Source organism: Lemur catta, chromosome 7 (genome assembly GCF_020740605.2).
Source record: "Lemur catta isolate mLemCat1 chromosome 7, mLemCat1.pri, whole genome shotgun sequence".
NCBI classification, from domain to species: Eukaryota; Metazoa; Chordata; class Mammalia; order Primates; family Lemuridae; genus Lemur; species Lemur catta.
In genome coordinates, this window is record NC_059134.1 from 105,109,213 (window position 1) to 105,131,494 (window position 22,282).

Here is a 22,282-nt window from a genome sequence, read left to right on the forward strand (position 1 = left end):
TGGCGGTGGGGCTGTGGCCCGCTGCCCCTGGGAGGAAGCGGGGGCGGGGTGGGGGGTGTCACCATGTTGGCTTTCCCCCCTTGGTGGGGACAGGGGCTGGGTCCCCGGCTGCCTTTGCGGAATGAATGAATGAATGAATGAATGTGTATTTCCAGGGCTCTGAAGACAGCACACCACAGCCCTCCCTCCAGGTGTCTCAGGCCAGGTGGGAAGGGGGTGACCTGGACTGCCCTTATGGGTCAGTCATTGGCACAGCCCCCCTCAACCAGCACCAGGGAGGGAGCTTTGCTGCAGGTGAGCGACCACCTGTCTCACCCTGGCTGGGGCATGATCTAGAGAAAGTGATGGAACCTTCCATCTATAAAGTGCTTAGAACAGGGCATGTGGTCGGTGCCATGTGTGAGTGGTTCGTGTTATTTAACCGTCATAGGGCCACCTGGTATCGAGGGCCTCGTGACCCTGAACTGTTCAAGTCAGAGTCCCTGCCTCGAGAAGCCCACGGCCTAGAATGGGAGACAGACAGGATATCAGTGTGACAGAAGTTACCTTGGGGGTAGGGGTGGGACAAAAGGGGCTCTTCACCAGGTTGGGGGAGTCAGGAAACCCTTCCAAGAGAGGGGCCAGAGTCTTGAGGAAGACGTGAGATGTGTCAGATGAGGGAGGGAAAAAGATATTCCAAAAGAGGGAACAGCACGTGCAAAGTATGGAGGCGAGAGCCAGGGAATGCTGCCTCCACCCCCACAGGAGGGCGAGGCTGGGTTGGGGAGCTGGTGCTGGATAGTGGAGCATTTCAGATGCCGGAATAAATCCAGCATTGAACTGGAATCTCATTGTCACCTGACCTCCCCACCCCTCTTAGTGGCCAGGGTTTAAATCCTTTAAAAATGGGTACGGGGTCTCCCCAGATCTTGGATTGAGTGTTTCCATTGAAGCTTAAAGGAACCGGGGCAGAGGTCTTTGGGTCCCTGCTGCCCCCCACCCCACGCTGGTCATGATATCATCCTCCATGGAGTTCAAAGCCAGGCAGGTGAAAAAGCACCTTCAACCCCCTTTGAATCTCACTGTGGCCCAAAAAGGCAGCCCAGGCAGGAGTCACTGCCCACTGCAGGGAGAGGCCGAGGCCAGCTGCCCTTGCTCCCAGCCCAGGCTCGCCCCCAGGGCTGTGGTCGCAGGCTGAATGGAGCCTCACCTGGACGGAGAGAGCCTCCCCAGCACGGCTCCACCTTTCAGGTGTCCCTTCCTCCCCGAAACTGCCATAGGGCTGGGTGTGAAGCTACCGAGCAGGGCTCCCTGCCCCAAGGAGTGGTAGGGAGGGGCCCTGTCCCCTCTGATCAGCTGTCAGCCTCTTCATCCCCACTGCTGCTGTCCTCAGGCCTTGGGTGGTGAGGCTGGGAGGCAGGTGGGGCTGGACTGGGGGTGGAGGGAGCTGAGAGTCAGGCAGAGGTGTTTGGCCTTGGTTGCCATGGGGATAATCGCTCTAATGACACACTTGATGTCTGTCATGCTTTACAGTTTCACTGAGCATTTCCTAATAATAATAGCCCCATTAATGGATTGCAAACCATGTGTAGGCACTGTCCCTTAGGAGGCAGGAACTATTAGTTCCATTTTAGAGATAAGGAACCTGAGCCCAGAGAGGTTAAGTTCTTGTTTAAGATCCCCAGCTAGTAAGAGACCGAACTGGGATTGAGACCCAGATGTGACCCCAAAGCCGGGCTTTCTCCCAATATCACACCACGCTCCTTACTTCCTACAGCTCTCAGACGGTGCGGTGGGCAGAGCGGATGATCTGCTTCCCCCATTTTACAGATTCGGGAACTGAGGCTCAGACAGCGGCAGTGGTTAGTTGTGGGCCAGCAAGACCAGAGCCAGGGCTGGATCTCTGGTGTCAGACCCAGCCTTGCCCCCACCCTATGCTCGCGCTCCTGCAGGAAGGAGATCCCGCCGGGCCGGACATCTGCCTTGTTGGCAGGGAATTCCCCGAATCTCAGACATTGCTGGGCCTGGACCATACTGTTCCTGGAGTTTATTTTTGGAGTGGTGGCCCAGGTCACAGTCTGCCTGGCCAGGGTGCTGTTTACTGTTTTACCGTTTACCGTGGCTGCTCTTGACTTCTGGCCTGAGGGTGACTCAGTCCCTTCAACGTCCCACCAATCCCAAGCCCAGAGTCCTTTGGGAACCCCGCACCGTGGGCTACTGCCCTGCAGACTCCAGAACAGCAGAGGTGGCCAGGCCAGCCCTTGGTCTGACATTTTGTCCCCTCCTGGATACAGGTGGCCAGACAGGATCTTTCAGGGTCCAGCTAAGCCATGAACACCTCGAGGGCAGCCACCAAGGCTGACCCATCGCTGCAGCCCAGAGAGGAGGGCCTGTCCCAGACTGGCACTCAGCTGTGGCTCAGCATGTTGTAAGGCCCCGTGGACCGCCTGGCTGGGCAAGCAAGGGAAGGGAGGGAAAGGACAGAGTGAGGGAGGGAGGGAGGAAAGAAGGCAGGCAGAGGGCTGGCTCACAAGAGTACACGAACTGAAGAAGTGAATAGAGGAACAAATGCTTGCATGGATGCGTGAATGCAGCGCAGGACCTGAATGGGGGGGTCCGCCGCATTTTCTGGCTCCCCACCCCCCTCCTGAGGCGAGTCCTGTACGTCGGGTCCGTTCTCTGCTGCCTCCGTGTGGCCGCTCTGCTCCCTGCACTGTCCTTACCCGGCTGCCTGCTGGGCTTGGGCTTCCTGGCTTGGGGCGGAGTGAGCGGAGAGTGCCTGCCGCGGCAGAGCCCCGGAGTCCGTGGCAGGCGCATGGCCCGGCGTGTGGTTCCCAGAGCCCTTTCCTCTGCCTGCCTCCCTGGGACCTTCCCCTCTCTGTCATCCTGAACACCGGATCTCAAGGGCCCTTGTCCTCAGCCCGAACTCCTCCACCCAAAGCCTTGACCTCACGTTTACCATGTACCTGCTTGTGCCAGGCACTTGGCATGTGTCATTTTATTCCACCCTATGAAGTATGTACAGTTCTTATCCTCCTCTGACAAACGAGGCCCAAAGAGAACAGAAAATTTGTCCACGGTCCCACAGCAAGTAAGTGGAGGAGCTGGGATTCGAACCCAGGAAGTTGGGCTCCAGAGCCCGTACACATAGACTCCCCCAAAGTGAGAGGTGCAGGGGCCTTTACAGGCCATCTCATCTAACACCTCATTCTCCAGATGGGGAAACCGAGGCTCTGAGAGGGGAAGGAACTTGTCACACAGCAAGTAAGCAGCAGACTCAGGTCTATGCCAGGCAAAACCCAGAGAGCCTATTCTCCCAATTTTCTTCTATCTGGTCTCCCCAGACCAACTCAAGCCCTACTGTCATCTAACTGGAGCCCAGGGCCGTGGGGACCCGCCCTCCTGCCCCGTGTCCTCTCCTTGCCTCACCACGACTGATCTTTCGGGTGGGACAGGAGCGTCAATAATGGGGTGGGAGTGGGTGGAGAGAGGGAGCACTGTGGCCTGATCTTAGCACAGTCTTGGGCTTTTCGGGTGTCCCGTTGGGTGTCTACAGGCAGGCGAGAGGAAGTGCAGTTCGGAGCTGCTGTCGACTGTGGGTGCTAAAGCTTCTCCCGACGCGGGCCTGGCCCAGGCAAGGCTGCCGGTCAGCTCAGAGACCTCCGGCCCTTCCCCCTGGGTGGGCTCCCGAACAGCAGGCACGGGGCCCTGGAGGCCCACGGCCCAGGAGGGAGGAGGGGAGACAAAGGGGCAGGACGGGACGGGGGCCTGGAGAGGGGATCAGAGAAAGGATGGAAAGAGGTTGGAGGGTTACGAGAGAGAGAAGAGGAGGGAAGACAGCTTCTCCCAGCCCTGGTTGTCCCGACTCCTCTCCAGGAAAGCACCTGGGTTTGCGTCCTGCTGAGTGAACCTGAAACCTAAAGGCAGCTCAGAGGCCTCCCGCCTGCCCTGCCTACCCCTCACTGGTCAGGAGAAGCCCTTGCTGACCTGCCTTCGTGTCACCTGCAAAGCTCCTTAGAGTGACCCCCTCCCTCCCTCAGCTCATGACGCCTGCACGGCTTCCCACTGCTGGCAGGGCAGGGACCTACTGCCTCAGCGTGGACATGGGAGGCTCCATAGCCCAGCCCCACCTGGCCTCTCAGGCCTCAGCCTGGCTGTGTCTCCCCAGACACATGCAACGCCTTTGCTTGGGCACTTTTCTTTTCTTTTCTTTTTTTTTTTTTTTTTTGAAGACAGGGTCTCGCTCTGCCACCCAGGCTGGAGTACAGTGGCACAATCATAGCTCACTGTAGCCTTGAACTCCTGGGTTCAAGTGATCCTCCTGCCTCAGCTTCCAGAGTAGATAGGAGTATAGGTGCACACCACCATGCCCAGCTAATTTTTTAATTTTTTTGTAGAAATGGGGTCTCACTATGTTGTCCAGGCTGGTCTTTAACCCCTGGCCTCAGTGGATCCTCCTGCCTTGGCTTCCCAAGGTGCTGGGATTATAGGCATGAGCCACCACGCCCAGCCTGCTCAGACAGTTTGAGGCCCCTCCCCCTGTTCCATGTGTACAGTCCTGCTCTGCAAGGCAAGCTCTCATGCTTCCACCTCCTCCAGGAAGTCTTCCCTGGTCTCTGCCCTTTTCACGGGCTCCTGCAACAGTGTGTCTCATTGGTCACCTCTGTCTGCCCAGCTGGAGGGACACAGCAGCTCTTCAGAGTCAGCTCCTGTGGTGGGCAGGCCTCCAGGGCTGCTGGGAATTCTCTCCCCACACTTCATGTCCTGTGCTCGTGACCTTCCAGGGGAAGGGCGGGAGAAGCCAGCAGCCTGGAGCCAGACAGGTTTCTCTGCTGCCCCTCAGCACCCTTTGAGCAGTGGGGAGGGGCGGTGTGCCTAGTGGCCAAGGGCAAGGCCTTGGAGCCAGACAGCCTGAGCTTGGACCCCAGCTCAGAGCCTTTCTGGCTGTGTGACCCTGGACTAGTTACCGAATCTCTGTGAGCTCTGGTTTCCACATCTACAACACGGGGATGCCAACAGTACCTACTTTGAAGTGTTGCAGGCCTGTGGACCGGGCACTGGCGTCCACTGAACTCGTGAGGCCGTCTCCCCTCTGGGCCTCTCTGTTTGTTCCCTTCCTCCACCCCCGCTCCCGCCGGCCCTCACTCTGCCCAGCAAGGTATATAAATTGGCCGGGTTTTGCCCGCTTTGCCCTTTTGTGTAAGCTCCTCCCCCTGCCAGGAGTGCTTTGCTGCTGTATCCATGGCAGGAATATTCTTCTGGCCCTGAAGACTCAGCGGAGTGTCACCACCAGGAAGCCTTCCTTGATATTCCCTGTCACCACCCTCCCCTGCCAGCACTGGCTCAGGGACTCTCTTCTGAGCTTCCCAAGGAGCCTGATGACATTTGTCCTTGGGCACCCCGCAGCAGAGGAGGGAGACTGCTTAGTAACTGCCATGAGCCTGAGTCCCTGATTCCCGGAGAAGAGACAAAAGTGATTTGGGGTTGAGCAGGGCTCCCTGGAAGCCCCTCTTCCTGCCCCAGCTTTATTTTGGTTCTAGAATCATTCCAGTCAGCACCCACAGTCCCCACCATGGCCATCCCGGGAACACAGTCAACATGTCATGCAGTGAGAGGAGGGTGGAGGGCAGAGGGTGGGGCACGGATGGCCTGCACTGCGCAGCCACCAGGTGAGGGAGTCCGCGGGGCTCCCAGGCGGCGAAGGCCCGCCCGGCCGTGTGTCTCCTGGCCTGTGGTCACTCCTGCTGCCACCGGGTAGGGAGCTGGCCTCAGGGCTGGGCCATGGCTGCGTCAGGTGGGGAGAGCCACCGTCCTGCCTCCAGGCCCATGACCTCGCTGGGTCCCTGTTCTAGACACTCCCCATGTCACTGGGGATAACTGGTTGGACCTGGGTCTCCGCAGCTTGGACCAGGGCCAAGGAACAGGAAGCCAGCCTGAGAGCCCACGCCCTCGCCTGTGGGCGGCCCCATTGCCTCAGCTGCGGAGGGCGGGAAGCTGCTGCTCCTCTGGGACTGCCCTTGGTGGCCAAGAGCTGCCTCAGCCTGCCACACCTGGGAAGGTGCACGCGCCCTCACTCCAGGTGGGGCTGGGCGGTAGCCAAAGATTGACTCCCGTGGAGTGTAACAGGCCAGCCCCTCTGTGTCTGGGCAGCCCCGGGGGGGCACTTGTACTCCAGGGCCCCCCAGCCATCAGGCAGAGGCCGAGTGTCCCTGGAGCCACAAAGTGCTTGGCTTCCGCCCCCCCCACCCCGAGCTTCCCTCTCTCCCTGACAAGTTTCTCTGAGAGCTCCGCCCCCAACAAGCCCGGGCCCAGGAGTCCCCAGCTCAGGTTTTACTTCCAGGGAACTTGACCTAGACACCCGGTGTCCTGGGGGGTGGGGCCATGCTCCAGAGCCGCCCCTTCCTAGACTGGCATTCCATCTTCTCGGGCTGTCCCTCAAGCCACCCAACCTCCCTGATCCCCCCAAGTTCCCATCATGCCTCAGCCACCTGGACAGTCCCTCCTCACTGCCACGGCTCCAAGGCCCCGCCGAGGGGCTTCCTTGTCCACTACATCTTTCCAGGTGCCCGCGGCCCACCAAGACCTCTGCCGCCAGTGTCCCACCCGCCCCACCACCCGCCAGCGACCCGGCCTGGACGGAGCGGGGACCTGGGTTCTCGCGACGGCTGAGGTTCGGGAGTGGAGTTCACGCGGCCTGCAGGCTTCTGCCTGGGCCTGGTCTCTTGGTCTCTCCTGCCCAGAGAGGTCCCTCCCTGATCCAGGGCAGCGGGCTGAGGACTGCGTTTGTGCCGGAAAGTTCCCATCCTTTCCCACGCGGGCCCCTGCCTGGGACATGCTCAGCTCCCTCCCTGCCGCCCCCTCCCTCAGAGCCCTCCCGGAGCCTGTGTGGCTGGGCCACCGGTCAGCACAGAGCGGAGCCCCTGGGGCAAGGGGTCTTGTTTTCCCGGTGTCCTGGGGGCAGGCTTCTGTTTGTGTTACCCCTGCCGGTCCTAGGTGCCTAGCCCAGTGCCTGTACCCAAGACTCGGTGGCCTGCCTTGGCAGCTCGCCTCCCAGCGGGAGCAGGGTGGGGGGAGCTCGAGATGGACCCCAACTGGCCAGTGCCCAGCCGCACTCCCTGGGTCCCGGCCCAGCCACAGCGGGTCCTCAGTGGGAGAGAGCCCTGGGTCGCTGGACATAGAGCCACGGCCGCTCCAATCTGGACAAAGGGACGGAGATGTCTCATGAGGACTCTGCTGGGGGACCCCAGCGTTCATGGCTCCAGCGGGCTATGGAGAGGGCGTCGGCCAGAGCTGAGTTTGTGCCAGGCTCCAGCGGCTCTGCCGCCCACCTGGCCCACGCTGGCTGCTAGTTTCGCCGGACAGCGTGCCACATGGACACGGGCCTGCGCAGTGTGGCCAGCATCTGGTTCCAGTGTGTGGTGCCCATGCCGCTGGCCGATGGCCCAATGATGACGTGGCCCACGTTGTCTCCACGACCATCGCTGCTGCTCTCAGCCACTGTCACGCGGAGAGACAGGTCCTGGGGAGGAGGCAACATGGGTGTTGGGGACCAGGAGCAGCCAGAGGTCCCCCTTGGCTCCTGGGTCCCAAGCCGTTAATGTCCAGGCCCCAGCGGGGTACCAGGCGCAGCTCCCTGATTCCTCACCTCTGATCTGGGAGGTGAGGGGACTTTTCCAAGGTCACCCAGGAAATAACTGGCAGGCAAGGGTCTCGACTAGGTCCCCGCAGCCTTCTCTTGCTGCCTCCCTACACAGTGGCCCCCACACTGCCAGGGTTCCCGTGCTGGCCTCACCACTCCCTCGCTGCATGGCCTTAGGCAGTGACTTGGGCTTTTGCTACCTCAGTTTCTCCATCTGTAAAATGGTGACGATGATAATGGTTCCTACCTCATAGAGCTGTTCCAGGAGCAAAATGACTTAAAATGTGTAGCATGGCGCCTACACACAGAGCATTACAGAGGTCTGTGGTTATTAATAATATCGTCATTATGTTGCACTCACAACCCAGGAAGGAAACGAACTTGCTTGAGATCAAAGCAGTAAAAGTGAGACTAGAACCCAGCCCGACTTCTGTCCTCCCCGTCCTCCCCCATGGTCTTGTTTGTAGAGGCTGTGGAGTGGTGGCACTATGACCACCTGGGGGAGGTAGGGGACAGGTGGGAAGCCTGTCGCACAGGGGTGGCAGGGCAAGGCTATGATGCCCAGGACCGACCAGAGATGCTGGGATATTTGCCTGGGGTAGGAACACCCAGGGTGAGGCAGAGTTCTGGGCTCTCAGATCCAGGCTGGGTGCCCCAGGGAGGGAAGGTTAGGTAGGCTTTCCACAGCCCCAGGGCTACAACAGACATGAAGGACTTTTTCACTGCCAGGAGTGCCAAAGGATGGAAGGAGAGAGTGAAGGGAGGTAGTGAGATCCCCATCCTCTGAGGCATGTAAGCAGGACCCAACCATATCCTCTGCATTCTGCCAACCCATGGTCTTTGATGTCCCTGCTGGGAGGGGGTCGCCCTGGGGCTCATCACCTTCTGAAAGCCATGGGGGTGCCCAGCAGGGCCTCTGTGTTTGAGCCTTGGGAGATTTAGAGCCAGAACTCTGGGCCTTGGGTTACCCCTCGCTCATCTCCAGGCCTCTGCAGTTCCCTCCACTGGGGACTGTCTACCCCCGACCTCAGCCGAGCCAGCCCCTCCTGCGGGATCCCCCACCCCTCGACTGCTGAAGTCTGAGATGCTCTCAGTGGACTAGAACTTCTCGGAAAACAGTGCCTGTGCCCCAGCACCCACCACAGGGCTGGTACCCAGTGGGTGCTCAATAAATGCCAGAAGGGTGATGGCTTGAGGCAAACCATTACCACCTGCAGGAGCCCCGAGAAGTGAAGCTGGAGAGATGGCGTGGCCCCCGAGTCCCAGGCTGACCTGGCCTCCTCCCTGCCCCTCCTCCTCACCTGGAGCACGATGGCTGGCACCGAGAAGATCATGGCTTCGTTGAACACCGGGTTGGGGTCATCCCTCTTCACGGCCGTCTTTTTCTTGCTCATCTTCCTCCCATCCTGCAGCAGGTATACCTTGACGAAGGGGTCTGCAGGCAGGTGGGGGGTGAGGGCCAGGCCACACTTGCTTGGCGCAGCCTGCCTAGTCCCGCTCGGCCCAGGGCTCCAGACTCCCCACACCTCGGCTGGTGCCCTTATCTCCCACAGTCCTGCCGCTGGCCCTTCATCCTTTCTCCCACTTCACAGCTGAGAAGACTGAGGCTCACAGGGCAAGTCAGGAGAGGGCTGGGCTTTGGACTCAGCGCCTGCCTTACGCCCACACACTCCCCTCACGCGGTGCTCTGGGGGCTCAGCGGACCCGCCACTTTTCATTCTATAAATGGTCCCAGTGCAGACGTCAGCTGTGAGTCACCCGGCTCCCGCTCAGCAGAGCCTGACTCAACCGTGTGCAGCTCTGAAAGAGCAAGTCGCCCTCTGGCCGTCACCTATTGCCCAGAGGGTGTCCTTGCTGAGCCTGCCTGGAGCCAGGGTCCCCCACCCCCACCCCGGGCTTGCAAATCCCAGTAGGTCGGGCCCCCCCAGGGCCCTGCCTTTGGTTACCCAGAGTACAGCTGCCTCCACGGGGTGCGGCTTCGAGAGGGCCAGAGGGTCCTGCAGACCAGGGCATCAGGTCCCGCCTGGCACCCACCCCGACCCAGCAGCCCCAGTCCCCTGGGATGTTGCCCTGTGAATGGGAAGGGAGGCTCCATCATGAGCTCCTGCTCTGGGAAGCAGCTCCCCACCCCCCCGGTCCCTGCTCAGTGCCCCCAGCCCTGAGTGCTGCCTCCTGCTCTCAGACCCCCATCATCCTGGCCCCTGTCCACCTGGGCCCCCGTCATCTTGGCCTTCCCATCGCCCTGGGCCTCCCTGTCACCCTGGCCCTCGTCACCCTGGGCCCCCATCACTCTGGACCACCATCACCCTGGGCCCGGTCACCCTGCCCTCACAGGGGGCCCTGCTATCCTCCAGGGTTACCACGTTTCCCCAGCTGGATTAATCTTCCCACTGTGCACGGGTCCTGAGCTCAGCCGAAGCCATGGGGGACCCTGGCACTGTGTCCCACACCTGCTGATGCCTCCAGGGCCCACAGCACAGCAGCTGGGTCACAGGTTCCACGGAGCCACATGGAGGAGCCAGGCAGCCCGCAGGGCCTTACCCGCTGTGGTCTTGTCGTTGGTCCAGATGAGATTCTTGGCCTTCACCACGACCACAGTGAGGCGCTCCGCCGTAGGGAGGTAGCTGAGGGAGAGCAGGATCTCCCCGACAGCATCGGCGGCCTGGTGGACAGGGGGGTGGCTCAGAGGGCTTCTCCCCCTAGGACTTGAGTGGTCTAGGGAAAGGCCTCGATTGCCAGGGAAAGGCACAAGCTCCCTTCTCCACAGAGGAGTGACTGTTCCTGGGGCCCCTTACACCAGGGCACTGGACTGGCAGGACTGAGAAAGGGACACTTCCCCCTCTCCCCACACTGCATGCAGCATGCTCCACCCCTCCTTCCGCTGGCTGTGATGTGAGCTGTGCCTTGGAAGGAGGGCCAGAGGTTGCCTGTCAAATGTAGCAGTCAAATGCAGTTTTGTTCCCTCATTCTAGGCCAAGGAACCACTATGTGGTAGTAGTATATAGAGATCCAAGTGGAATGGCATTAAATCCTCTGCTTAAACAACAATGTTCCCTGAGTAAGCCTATATTTATAAAGGTAAACTTCAGCTTGGCCTCTATCTGAAATAATCCCCTTTAGGGCTAGAGGAGTGTTTCCCTAACAGAAGCTCTGCAGAAGCTGAACCTCTGAAAGTTTGGTGGTAAGAGCAGTAGACGAGCTGTAAACAGTGGTCAGGATGATTCTGTCATTTGCCTGTAGTAATCAGAGTTTCCTCAAATGTGGCTCAGGTCTCCTTCTCTGTTCTCCTAATGATCAGGGTTCAGGTTGTTGCAAGGACAATGGAGTCCCTCCTCAGAAGTCTGTATGCATCTGTGCGCTTTCTTCAGGGGTAGATGGACAGGCTGACGCAGGTCAGACTTACCTTGTTCTGGTCCTGTAAGTAGAGCCAGCCGCTGAAGGGCTGCAGTGGGAGGTCGAGCACAGAAAGCTTCAGCTCCACCACCCCCGTGCTGACATTCCGCTCGTCCTCGTCAATGCCAAACACAGAAAACCGCAGGCTCTTCTCCTCCAGGGCTGTGGGATCCAGGGGGATGGAGAACTTCTCATCAAAGAAGATGGAGTAGGCATTCCTCTGAATCTGCAGAGAGAAAGGGCCATGGAGCGAGTGCCAAAGATGGGGAGGTGGCAGCAGGGGCCTGAGAGGCCACAGCAGGGAGAGATCACTGGGCAGGGACTCCAGAGACCTAGGCTAGAGTCCTGGCTCTGTTGTCCCAACAACCTCAGGCCAATCTTCCCTTTGTTGGTTCAGCCTTAAAGGTTTGAAGGTCCCCTGTCCTATCCTCAGTGGTGGCTGATCTAGTGGCCTGGCATTGAAGTCTGATCCCAGCTAATCTCCACCCTCAGTGCCCGTGGTGCCACCGAACCCTCGTGGTGTTCTGGCTGAGCTGGGCTTGAGTCCAGCCCTGGGCCAGGCCTGCAGTGGGGGTGGGATAGTTGTCTGTGAAGTCAAAAGCCACTGATGTCGCAGCCCCCTGCAGAGCCTGGCCCAGGACTGTCTGCTGCAGGAGGGACGGGAGGGGCCAGGCAAGGCTGGGCAGACTCTGTCTCCAAGCCTAGTCCTGCCTGGTGGGCACACTGGCCTCCTCCCGGGAAGCCGTGGGCAGGCCCCCTGGGAAGGTGCGCTCGCGGGTACTGCTCTCCTTTCATGGGGGCTGCCTGAGTCACTGCCTGGCGATATTTAAAAAAAGGACCTCTCATCCCGGGCACCTTGCCTGAAGCTGGGGGGCTGCCTAGCCTGGGGGCAGCACCCATTTGGTGGGACTGGCAAGGTCGTGAAGCTAAGAAGCCTGCCTTCCCCGGAACCAATTCCCCCGTGCCTCCACCACCATGCACCACACTCTTCTGTCACTGCCTGGGCTCTGGGAAGGCTCTTCTTGCAGTGCTCCCTGGGAGCCATGCTCCCCACACAATGCCTTGCTCTTCAAGGGCTCCTTGTCCCCAGGGATGAAGCCCACCTCCCAACTCCCGACCTTGGCATTTGGGCTCCTCATGCCCTTCCGGCTCCATCTCTCCTGCCACCCATCAAACTAGTGTTGTGGCCGTCCCCTGCCCGTAGGGGCTCGGGCTCCCAGCCACCCGTTCTCTGAGTGCTGTGCTCTGTGGGCATGTGGTAGAGGAGGATGGGAACCCTGGGTTCAAGTTCTGGGTCTCCTCTTACCTGTTGGGGCAAAGCACATTCCTGGGCCTCAGCCTCCTCATCTGTAAGAAGCCCTAACAGTCTGTCCTGTTGGTCTTAGGGGACTACTGAGAGAATCACGGACGTGTGGGGCTCTGTGAGCCAGGTTCTCAGCATACGTCAGGCTATGTGGCTGCTGTCTGACAACGTCCCTCCTCAAGGGATGTGTCCTGAACCACCCAGAGTCCTCTGGGCAGCTCAGGCCACAGGGAACATGGATCGGGCTCAAAAGGGGCCCTCTGTGGTCCTCAGAGCCAACCAACTGAGCACTTCCAAGGACTTGACATGTATTGAGCCATCTCTTCCTCAATAATTATGGTGCCTATTTGACAGATGGGGAAACTGAGTCACGGGGCACTAAAGTGACTTACCCAAGGCCACACTGCTAGGAAGTGATGGAACTGGGATTTGAACCCAGGCGGTCAGGCTCCTAGGTCCTGCTCCTAACTACCCACTGTACTGCCTCTCAGAAGCTGGGCCACCCGCTCTTGGTGCCCCACATACACGGGGCTGGCGGTCAGTTCTAGACTTTCCTAGAGTGACGGGATAGGGTGGAGTGGGGGAGGGAGGACTGTGTCCAGCACTGAGGGCCAGCCAGCCAATTTTCAGCATGGTAAGTGACCAGACGCAGGTGGGTCTCCGGGAGTCAGAGGGCACTTGGTCCCGCGGGTCCTCAGGCTCCGCCCGCTCCGGTCAGAGCCACCGAGTGCTGACCTCGCCGGTCCCAGCAGCCCCCAGATTCGGTGTCCATTCAGCCCAGAGCTACCTGCTGCTGGGCAGTGCGGTGTGTCTCAGCTCAGCCTGGCTCCCTCTCAGCAAGGCAGAGGGACGTGCAGGGTGGCCTGGGGGCTGGGGTACCCCTAGTTTACTCCCCACCCTTCCCCACTCCGCTCTCCGCGCAGGAGCTGACCCCCACCGGCTGCATCGACAGGCCCCTCGGCCTCTGGCTTCCAGTGGGGTCAGCCCGCGGGCGTCAGCAGAGGGAAATCGGAGGTCCGAGGACTGATCCCCTGAGGTCCTTCTCGGCAGTATTGCTGCAGGCTGACCATGGCCTTGACCAAAGGCACAGCCCCTGTCGAGGTGGCCCTCTCCACGCCCTCTCTCCTTCTGAGCCTGGTAACCTCCCCTTCCCCTCATCCTTCAGCCCCTCCTGTACTAGACCCAGGGCACCAGCCTCCCTGAGGTGGCCCCACACCCCACCCACAGCACTCTAAACAGTCCTCTGCCAGCCCTGTCTGCCAAGACCCCATGTGGACACAGGGGGAAACGGACATGTGGAAACGGACACTTGCCACACACCGTATCCCTGTGGCAGGACAGCTCTAGGGGGAGGCCCCACACTCCTGGCTCTGTTCCCTCTACAGTCCCTCCCTTCAGCTCTGGCATCAGCGTCCAGGCCTGCTCTCTGGCACCCTCCGTGGGTCCTGCCTGGTCCCGCAGACCTGGGAAGGAGGCTGGCAGCCGGCCCACACTTCTGCCCGCCAGCGCCACCTACCCGGGAAATGCCCACGATCTGCTCATCGGGCAGCAGGCTGACGCGCATGAAGCAGGACTCAAAGCTGGCTTCCTCCCGCTCCAGGAGGTCCTTGCCCTGCAGCACGGCCACGTGCAGGGTGTGGGAAGTGGCATCGTAGTCCATGTTCACTTCCACCTGGCCCAGCGTGAAGTCCTGCCCAAAGTTGTTGCTCACGGAGGAGATGGAGTTCAGGGAGTCGGCCGACTGGGACTTGCGGAGGGTCCCGTAGGGGGCCAGGTCCAGCTCCCGGCCCATCAGCTCCAGGGGCCCCAGCTCGCTGATGCTCTCAAAGGCATCTTCGATGCTGAGGCTGCCTTTGCGGCTGGGTGGTCCCCGCGCGCTGGCCTGCTGGGTGTTCCAGGCAGGCACTCTCTGGGGGTGAGAGAAAGGGGCGTAGGAAGGAGCATCACAAGGACCATAGGCAAGGTCGTTAGGAGACAGCAGAGAGACGCAGTAAGCCCTGTTCATTCACATTCCCCTATCAGTGCGTTTCTTAGTTAAGACGATCCTTGTTTAATGTCATTTCATGTCACTTATTTTCCTCTCCTTAACCAGACTGTAAGAAAGCTTGTTCTCAAAATGTTTATTTGTAGGGACAGAATTCCATACATAAAGATGTCAATTACGGTGACAGAAAGAAAAGTAGTTAGTGACCTAAGTGTCCCGAGGAAGGGGAGCAGGTAGGAAGGCTAGGATGTGGCCACTTGGCAGATGATCAGGCAGCCTTGAGGGAAGTCTACAACACAGAAAGCTTTCTATTTGGTAATACCGGCCCAAATACTCAAACTTTCCTTTCCCCTAAATTAACCTTCGGATTTGAGAAAGCAAAAGCCTTTATACAGGCCGGGCGTGGTGGCTCACGTCTGTGATCCCAGCACTCTGGGAGGCCGAGGCGGGAGGGTCGCTTGAGCTCAGGAGTTCAAGACCAGCCTGAGCAAGAACAAGACCCCGTCTTTGCAAAAAATAGAAAAATTAGCAGGGCCTGGTGGTGTGCGCCTGTAGTGCCAGCTACTTGGGAGACTGAGGCAGGAGGATTGTTTTAGCCCAGGAGTTTGAGGTTGCAGTGAGCTATGATGATGCCACTGCCCACTACCCAGGGTGACAGAGTGAGACTCTATCACAAAAAAAGAAAAAGCCTTTATACCATAAGCATCTTTCTTGTCTTCATTACTATAATTTTTATCTCCACATAGCCTTTATTACCATAATTTGTTTATTTTTTTAAGAGACAGGGTCTTGCTCTGTTGCCCAGGCTGGAATGCAGTGGCCTAATTGTAGCTCTCCATAACCTCAAATTCCTGTGCTCAAGTGATCTTCCTGTCTCAGCCTCTCAAGTAGCTGGGACTAGACGTGTGTACCACCACACTCAGCTAATATATACAGATTTTTAGAGAAACAGGGTCTTGCTATGTTGTCCAGGCTGGTCTTAAACTCCTGGCCTCAAGTGATCCTCCTGCCTTGGCCTCCCAAAGTGCTGAGATTACAGATAAGAGCGACTGTGCCTGGCCATTACTACAGTTTTTAATGGCTCCCCAATTTTCCATTGAGTGGATAACCATAATCTCTTTTACTATTCCTCTCCGGTTGGACATTTATGTTCTTTGTGATTTTTCAGAAATACAAATAATGCAGCATTTAATAGCTTTCTTAAAATCCTGGTTTGGCAACTGAGCAAAGTGGTGTGTATCTGTAGTCCCAGCTACTTGGGAAGCTGAGGTGGGAGGATCACCCCAGGAGGTTGAGGCCAGCCTTGGCAATATAGCGAGACCCATCTCTAAATGAAAAGTATTAAAAAAATTCCTGGGCGGGGCTTGGTGGCTCACACCTGTGATCCTAGCACTTTGGGAGGCTGAGGCAGGAGGACTGCTCGAGCTCAGGAGTTTGAGACCAACCTAAGCAAGAGCCAGACCCTATCTCTACTAAAAATAGAAAAATTAGCTGGCCTATAGTCGCACATGCCTATAGTCCCCACTTGGGAGGCTGAGGCAGGAGGATCACTTGAGCTCAGGATTTGAGGTTGCTGTGAGCTATGATGACGCCATGGCACTCTGGCCCAGGGCAACAGAGCAAGACTCTGTTTCAAGAAAAAAAAAAAAACTCCAAAAAACAAAACAAAAAACCCTGGCTCATAGGACACAGTCTTTCTGAAGGCTTTTGATATGTGTTGTCAAAATGCTCTTTGGAAAAATTGTTCCAGTTTACACTATATTCCCCACAACAGAGTTTGAGATAGTCCCCCTGAACACCCCAAGTGAGTGAGCATCAGGGACTCTAATCTGGTAACAGATTCCGGCTGTGCTCTCTGGAACTCTATATGACATTTGAAAAATTCTCTGCCAAGTGTTGAAACATTTAGCAATGTATAGTGAGAGCCCTAAAACTGTTGGTATCCCCGATACAGTCACTCCACATCTGGGCATCCTTCCCAAGTACACTCTCCCAAATGAAGACCGAGTTTTATACACAAAACATCTACTGCATTATTTATAACAGCACTTAGTAAATCATGGCACATGCACAAAAAGGAATCTCATGCAGCTGTTAAAGTGATGTTTACGACGGGCATTCCACAATGTGGGAAAATGCTTCAGCTTTAAATGAGATGAAAAGGGCAGGGTATAAAAGTCTATGTAGCTATGACACCCAGTGTGTAAAAACTACACATGGAAAAAGACTGGGGGAGGTAGATTCAAAATATTGGAAAGAAGTATATCAAAATGTTAATAGTTAAAAAAAAGTTAACAGTCGCTTGCCTCTGGGGGTGGCCTATGGGGAAATGTTTTTCTTCTTATTTATATATATATTTTTTGGTTTTCTTTCTTTTTTTTTTGAGACTGGATCTCACTCTGTCACCTGGGCTAGAGTGCAGTGGCATCATCATTGCTCACTGCAACTTCGAACCCCTGGGCTCAATCGATTTTCCTGCCTCAGCCTCCTGGGACTACAGGTGTGCGCCACCATGCCTGGTTAATTTTTCTTTATTTGTTTTTTGTAGAGATGGGGGTCTCAGTATGTTGCTTAGGTTGGTCTCAAACTCAAGTGATCCTCCTGCCTCGGCTTCCCAAAGTGCTAGGATTACAGGCGTGAGCCACCACATCCAGCCTTATTTACATTTTTCTGTACTTTTCACAGGATGGTGTTAAAAATTGGAAGCATTTATTCATTCCACAAGTATTTCCTGACTCCCTAGCATTGGGCTAGGAGCCAAAGATATGAAGGAGGACAAGGAGGTCTGGTCCCCACTCAGAGGACATCACCTGGGAGGGGAGGGACTGGAGGCCGGTCCTGAGCGTGGACGGGGAGGGCCGTGGGGTACACCTGTGTGCACCTGCGGGGGCAGAGCCTCACCTTCTGCCTGGCGTCTGCGTAGGTCTCGCCGTACTTCTGCTGAAGGTATCTGTAGTCGTAATTCGGGAACGGGGAGGGGCTGGGGAAGCTCCCCGACGTCCAGAGCTTCCACAGGCTCACAGCCGCGATGCCCAGCAGCGCCAGGGCCCCTGCAGCGTAGACACCCACCTCCCAGCCGGGGGGGCTCTTGATGACTGCAAGGCAAGGGCAGCCTCTCATTAGCGGGTGCTGGAGCCCCCCACCAGCAGTTACGGACCCCCAGGGGGCCGGCTGTTCAGCACTGACTTACGCGCTGGACGAGTATTTACTGAATGCCTGCTATGTGCCAGGCTCGGCGTCAGGTGCCGGGGATCCCGTGCTGAAGAAGATACAGATCCCCGTCTTGGGTCTGCTTGGGACCAGAAGTGTTTCGGATTTGGGATTTTTTTCTGACTTAGGAATATTTGTATTATACTTACTGGCCGAGCATCCCTAATCCAAAAGTCCCCAATCCAAAATACTCCAATGAGCATTTCCTTTGAGTGTCACATCAGTGCTCAAAAAGTTTCAGATTTTGGAGCATTGCAGATTTCAGATTTTTGGATATGAGACGCTCAACCTGTATATGAAATGTCCAGAAGAGGCAAATCTATACAGACAGAATCTATACAAATTTATGTAGTAGAATTAGTGATTGGCAGAGGCTGGGGAAGTTGAAGGGGACAGTGTTTATTTTTGGGGTGATGAAAGTATTCTAAAAATTGACCGTGCTGCTGGTTGCACGGTATATTAAAAACCACGAAATTGTACACTTTAAGTGGGTAAATTGTTTGGTATGTGAGTCTTACCTTTCAGTGAATCTCTTACCAAAACAAACAAACAAACCACTCAGCCAGAAGAGTGAGGCGGCTGCAGGCAGTCAGGGCTTGGAGACAAATTCAGATGCTCAAATGTTTTTTCTGTGCTCTTGAGTAAATAACTTTCCCTATCTGAGTCTCACTGTCCCCAAACATGGCAATTAATGACCCCCTTGGCCATGGTGAGCGAGTCCTCACCTAGCACAGTGCCTGGCCCGTGGCAGGACCACACATGTTAAACGTCTCGCCTCACTCTACGTGGAAATCTGGTCCTACTTTCCCAACGCGGAGCCAGGTTCATTCTGCAGAAGCTCACAGCGCTGGTGGAGTCTAAACCGTTCTCAGTGCTAATATACGTCTACCTCAAGTCGAATGGGGAAACCGGCCCACAGAAAGGCTAAAGAACTTGCCCATGAAGGGGTGGCACTGGGGTTCCAACTCTGACAGGGACTTCAGAGCAAGCAGGGTAACCAGTGCCTCCCTTGGCCTTGACTTAGCACAGCAAGGGGGAGAGAGGTGGGGAGGGCATCTTGGGGGAGGAGATTTATCACTGCACATCCATTGAGCACCGACTGTGTGCCAGCACCTTGTGGGCATGGGAAGTCAGCCTCACGTCTAGTCCCTGTCCTTAAGTAGCTCAGGTGACAAATAAGTGGACAAAACAGGGTGCTAGGAATCGTGATGGGAACAGCCCACGAAGGCTTCCTGGGGGAGGCACACGTAAGCTGAGATATGAAGAGCAAGAAGTGTGCTGGGCCAAGGCAACAGGGACTGGGACACTAGGGCAGGAAGAATGCAGGGTATAAACAGCCTAGAGGAAGCCAAATGCCCAGGGAGAGCAGGGGGGCACTTGGGGCTGGAGGGGCTCCTGGCCACCGTGTCCCGAAGCCTGGCCGCCGGGAGGGATCCTGCAGTGCGGCAGCCGCCCTCTCCTGAGCCCAGTTGCCTCTGCCAGAATCCGCAACACCAACTCACTCAGGAGAGCAACAGGCCCAGCCTTCAGCCCCAACATCCACCCGCCCTGAGCACCCTACAAGGCTCTGCCTCCACTTTGTAGAAGAGGAAAAGTGAGGCTGAGGGAGGCTAAAGGGCACATCCGTCTCTCTGTTCAAGGCCACAGAGGTGAGAAACGGCAGAGCCTGGGTGCAAGTACCTTGGCTCCCAGGCAAGTCACCCAGCCTCTCTGGGCTTCAGTTTCCTGATCTGGAAAATGAAGACGATGACAACAACATCCCCCATCCAGTGGGCCCACTCTGGTGAATTTATTCTAAGGGGAAAATCCCAACAAGTTTTATCAAGTTTTATGTCTGGTGTGAATCATCAAGGCTTTATTTATAACAGCAGAAATCTGGAAACAGCCTGAAGGTCCCACCGAGGGGGCTGGTGGGGGTTGGTGGCACTGTCTTGGGAGGGAATGTCACTGGCCTTCGAGAATGACAATTGAGGTCATTAGGATGGCATTGTGGCAACGGGGAGAGGCATTTCCAGCATGTTGACAGAAAAAAAAATCAGTGCCAATATGGTATAACTGCACAATTCTGATGTCAAAATCACACAGCACCAGCAAGGGCTGGGCAGACCTGGGGCAGGGAAAGGGAGAGGTGGTGAGGACAGAAGTGCTGTGACTTGTCCTGTGGCTACAATGTAATTCATGGCTCAATAAAACCACAACAGAGATCCACGGAGGGTCCTGCGCCCACCCTGATGAGGCTCGGGTGTCCTGGGAGTGTGGGGCACAGGGGCTGGGCAGATCGAGGACTCAGTGGCACACGTGAAAACGACATGCACACTGCTCTGGGATGCACACGACAGCGCTGCGCACGCCGCTCCGGCTGGGTCACCGCGGCCGGCGAGCAGTCGCTGGGGGCTGACTGGGGATGGGAGCAGACGCCTGGGGTCTGAGCAGGCCACAGGCGCGAGAGGGGCAAAGCAGAGCCAGGCTCCTGCACGGGAGGGTCCCGGGTGCTGAGGGACGGGCGCCCGTGCCCGGGTTGGCAGAAAAGGGGGCAGGGCTGGGGGCACAAAAGGAAAAGCCCCCGGAAGGTGCCATGAAATGACAACCAATACTCATTTATTGATTGGTTTTGTGGCGTGCCAGCCCTGAGCGACATGGGGAGTGAGGAGGAAGAGGGAGAACAGCGCCCTCACGGAGCACCCGCGGCCGCGTCCTAAGCAGCACACGTCCAGGCACCCGCTGGTTCTCAGCCCACCCTGCGAGGAGGTTTTATTATTATCCCAACTGTACGGACGGGGACGCTGAGGGTTCGGGGGAGATCTGCTGCCAGGTGGTCGGCTCCGGGCCCGTGCGGTCCCCTCCATGCCAGACCCGAGGACTTAGCCGGGCAGAGGCCCGACGGGGGAAGGTTGTGTTCCCAGTGGCTGTGTTGGGCACTGCACGTAATGTCAGCCCGCTGAATCTCCCCGACAGCCCTGAACAGCCCTAAAGTGTCCCCATTTTACAGATGAGTTAGTGGGGGCACAGAGAGGTTTTGTCACTTGCCCAGGGCCATGCTAGGTCTTGGCTGAGAACCAGGCCTGTGGGTGGAAGTGAGGACCCTCGCTGGGGGCTGGGAAAGGGGGGTCCCTGCTGCATCCTTCAGCTCGCCCTGGGCTGGCTGGGGGCTGTGCGAGGGCAGGAGCTGGAGTGACAGGGAGCTGGCCTGGGAGTCAGGAACCTGGGTTCACGTCCTGACCCTGTTCCTTACTCACTGTCCCTCTCCCTTGCTGAGCCTCACTTTTCCCATCTGTAAATGGGCAGGGGAACACAGGCAGACAAGATGGCGAGTATATTTCAGCTCTGACACTACCCTCCATCAGCTGGCGGGCCCGCAGGGGCGTGTCTGGAGTCTGGGGGGGCATCTCCCGGCTCAGCGCTGTGACTGGTCAGCTGTGTCTGCCGGGGCACAGGGTGGAAAGGTGGCGGCTGCGTCTCGGGACTGGGTGATCTCCGGGTTTAACGCTCCATGAACCTCACAACGACCTTCCTGGGTATCCTTTCCTTGGCTACTTGACAGGTTCCATGAAGGGTCCCAAGTGAGTGGATTCTGGGGACAGGCTCATCCTCAGGGAACAGCAGGACAAGGGTCTCCTGGGGGTCCCCTCAAATCAAACAGACGGAATCACTATAGCAGGAAGTAACCTCCTGAGTGGAAAGATGCAGAGACCTCAGCTGGGTCCAAGCTCGATGTCCCCAAGGCTATACCACCTTGGGCACATCGCTGACTGTCCTTATAGTAAAACAGGCCTTTACTCATGTCCCCCTGACACCTCCCACCCCAGGCCTGGTGCAGGGGTCCCACGGGATAGTCCGCAGGTATGACCTGAGGAGGGGTCTGCCCTGGGGACTCACCACTCAGGTGGTATTCTGCCACGTCCACGGCCATGATGCCTGCTGCGGTGGTGCAACTGGAAGGGAAGAGAGAGTCAGCGGAGACGGCTGCAGGGGGTCACCAACCTGGCCCTGCGTCCTGGCCTCCTTGGCGCCCGTGCACCTGTCATCTGGAGCTCATGCTCAGCTGCAAGGGGAGCCTGACCAAAGGTAGGTGTTTTTTAAGATGACAGGTTAAAAAATAGTGTTTAAAGCTCTTTTCAAATACTCTAAGACCTCATTTCAGGGTTGCCAGTTAAAACACCGGATGCCCAGTGACATTTGAGTTTCAGGTAACTTTTTAGTATAAGTATATCCCAAATATTGCCTGGGATACACTTACATTAAAAATTATCCATTATTTATTTGAAACTTCAATATCACTAGGTGTTCTGTATTGTATTTGCCAAATCTGGCAACCCTACCCCCTTTCTACCCGAACAACACCAGGCCGACCAGCAGCGACTGTGGGTGACTCATTAGAGCAGCCCGCGGCTTGTTCACGAGCCCCGCTGCACATGCCCCCATTGAATCCGGTGGGAAAGGCTGCCTTTCCGCAGTGTTCTATTATCAGTCCTCTTGCTGCCTGGCACGGTTGCTTCCCCACCCTACCCTCCACCCCCAGGTTTTATGAACCACTGAGTCCTGACTAAGTTGTTCTAGAAAGGTCTGGGAGCTCATGCAAGCCATTACCTGGACCCAAGCAACTGCTCCTTGTTGTCTTATTGTTGCTAAGAAAGAAGTAAATCTGGCTCACAGATGTGTTCCACATGGGCGGGTGGGGGAGTTCTGCAAAAGACGAGCTGCACTGATCTCAGCGCAGGAGGGCGCAGCGGGCCAGGATAGCCCAGCGCAGCCCGCAGAGGGCTGGGGACACGCC

The 22,282-nt window shown here is 57.2% G+C and overlaps 1 protein-coding gene across 1 annotated transcript; it reads right to left on the bottom strand.

The window, feature by feature from the left end:
* Positions 1 to 5,456: 5,456 nt before the first annotated feature.
* SYT12 (synaptotagmin 12) lies at positions 5,457 to 21,922 on the bottom strand. The gene is made up of 13 exons (XM_045557079.1): positions 21,828 to 21,922; positions 21,385 to 21,440; positions 21,043 to 21,134; positions 20,843 to 20,928; positions 20,536 to 20,657; positions 20,281 to 20,426; positions 19,858 to 20,047; positions 17,200 to 17,393; positions 13,831 to 14,223; positions 11,022 to 11,237; positions 10,160 to 10,280; positions 8,920 to 9,053; positions 5,457 to 7,498 (listed from the first exon to the last, which is right to left on the bottom strand). The coding sequence occupies exons 1-13, from the start codon at positions 21,920 to 21,922 to the stop codon at positions 7,325 to 7,327; spliced, it is 2,019 nt and encodes a 672-aa protein (XP_045413035.1). The 3' UTR covers positions 5,457 to 7,324.
* Positions 21,923 to 22,282: the final 360 nt, after the last annotated feature.

Bases quoted from the DNA above. Each gene is read 5' to 3' on its own strand.
- SYT12 (XM_045557079.1), bottom strand. From the start codon at position 21,922: ATGTGCAGCGGGGCTCGTGAACAAGCCGCGGGCTGCTCTAATGAGTCA. The intron at 20,929-21,042 runs GTAGCCAAGGAA...GTGCCCCGGCAG, and splicing joins CCCTTCATGGAACCTGTCAA to ACACAGCTGACCAGTCACAG. The intron at 20,427-20,535 runs GCAAGTGACAAA...CATTACGTGCAG, and splicing joins AAGACCTAGCATGGCCCTGG to TGCCCAACACAGCCACTGGG.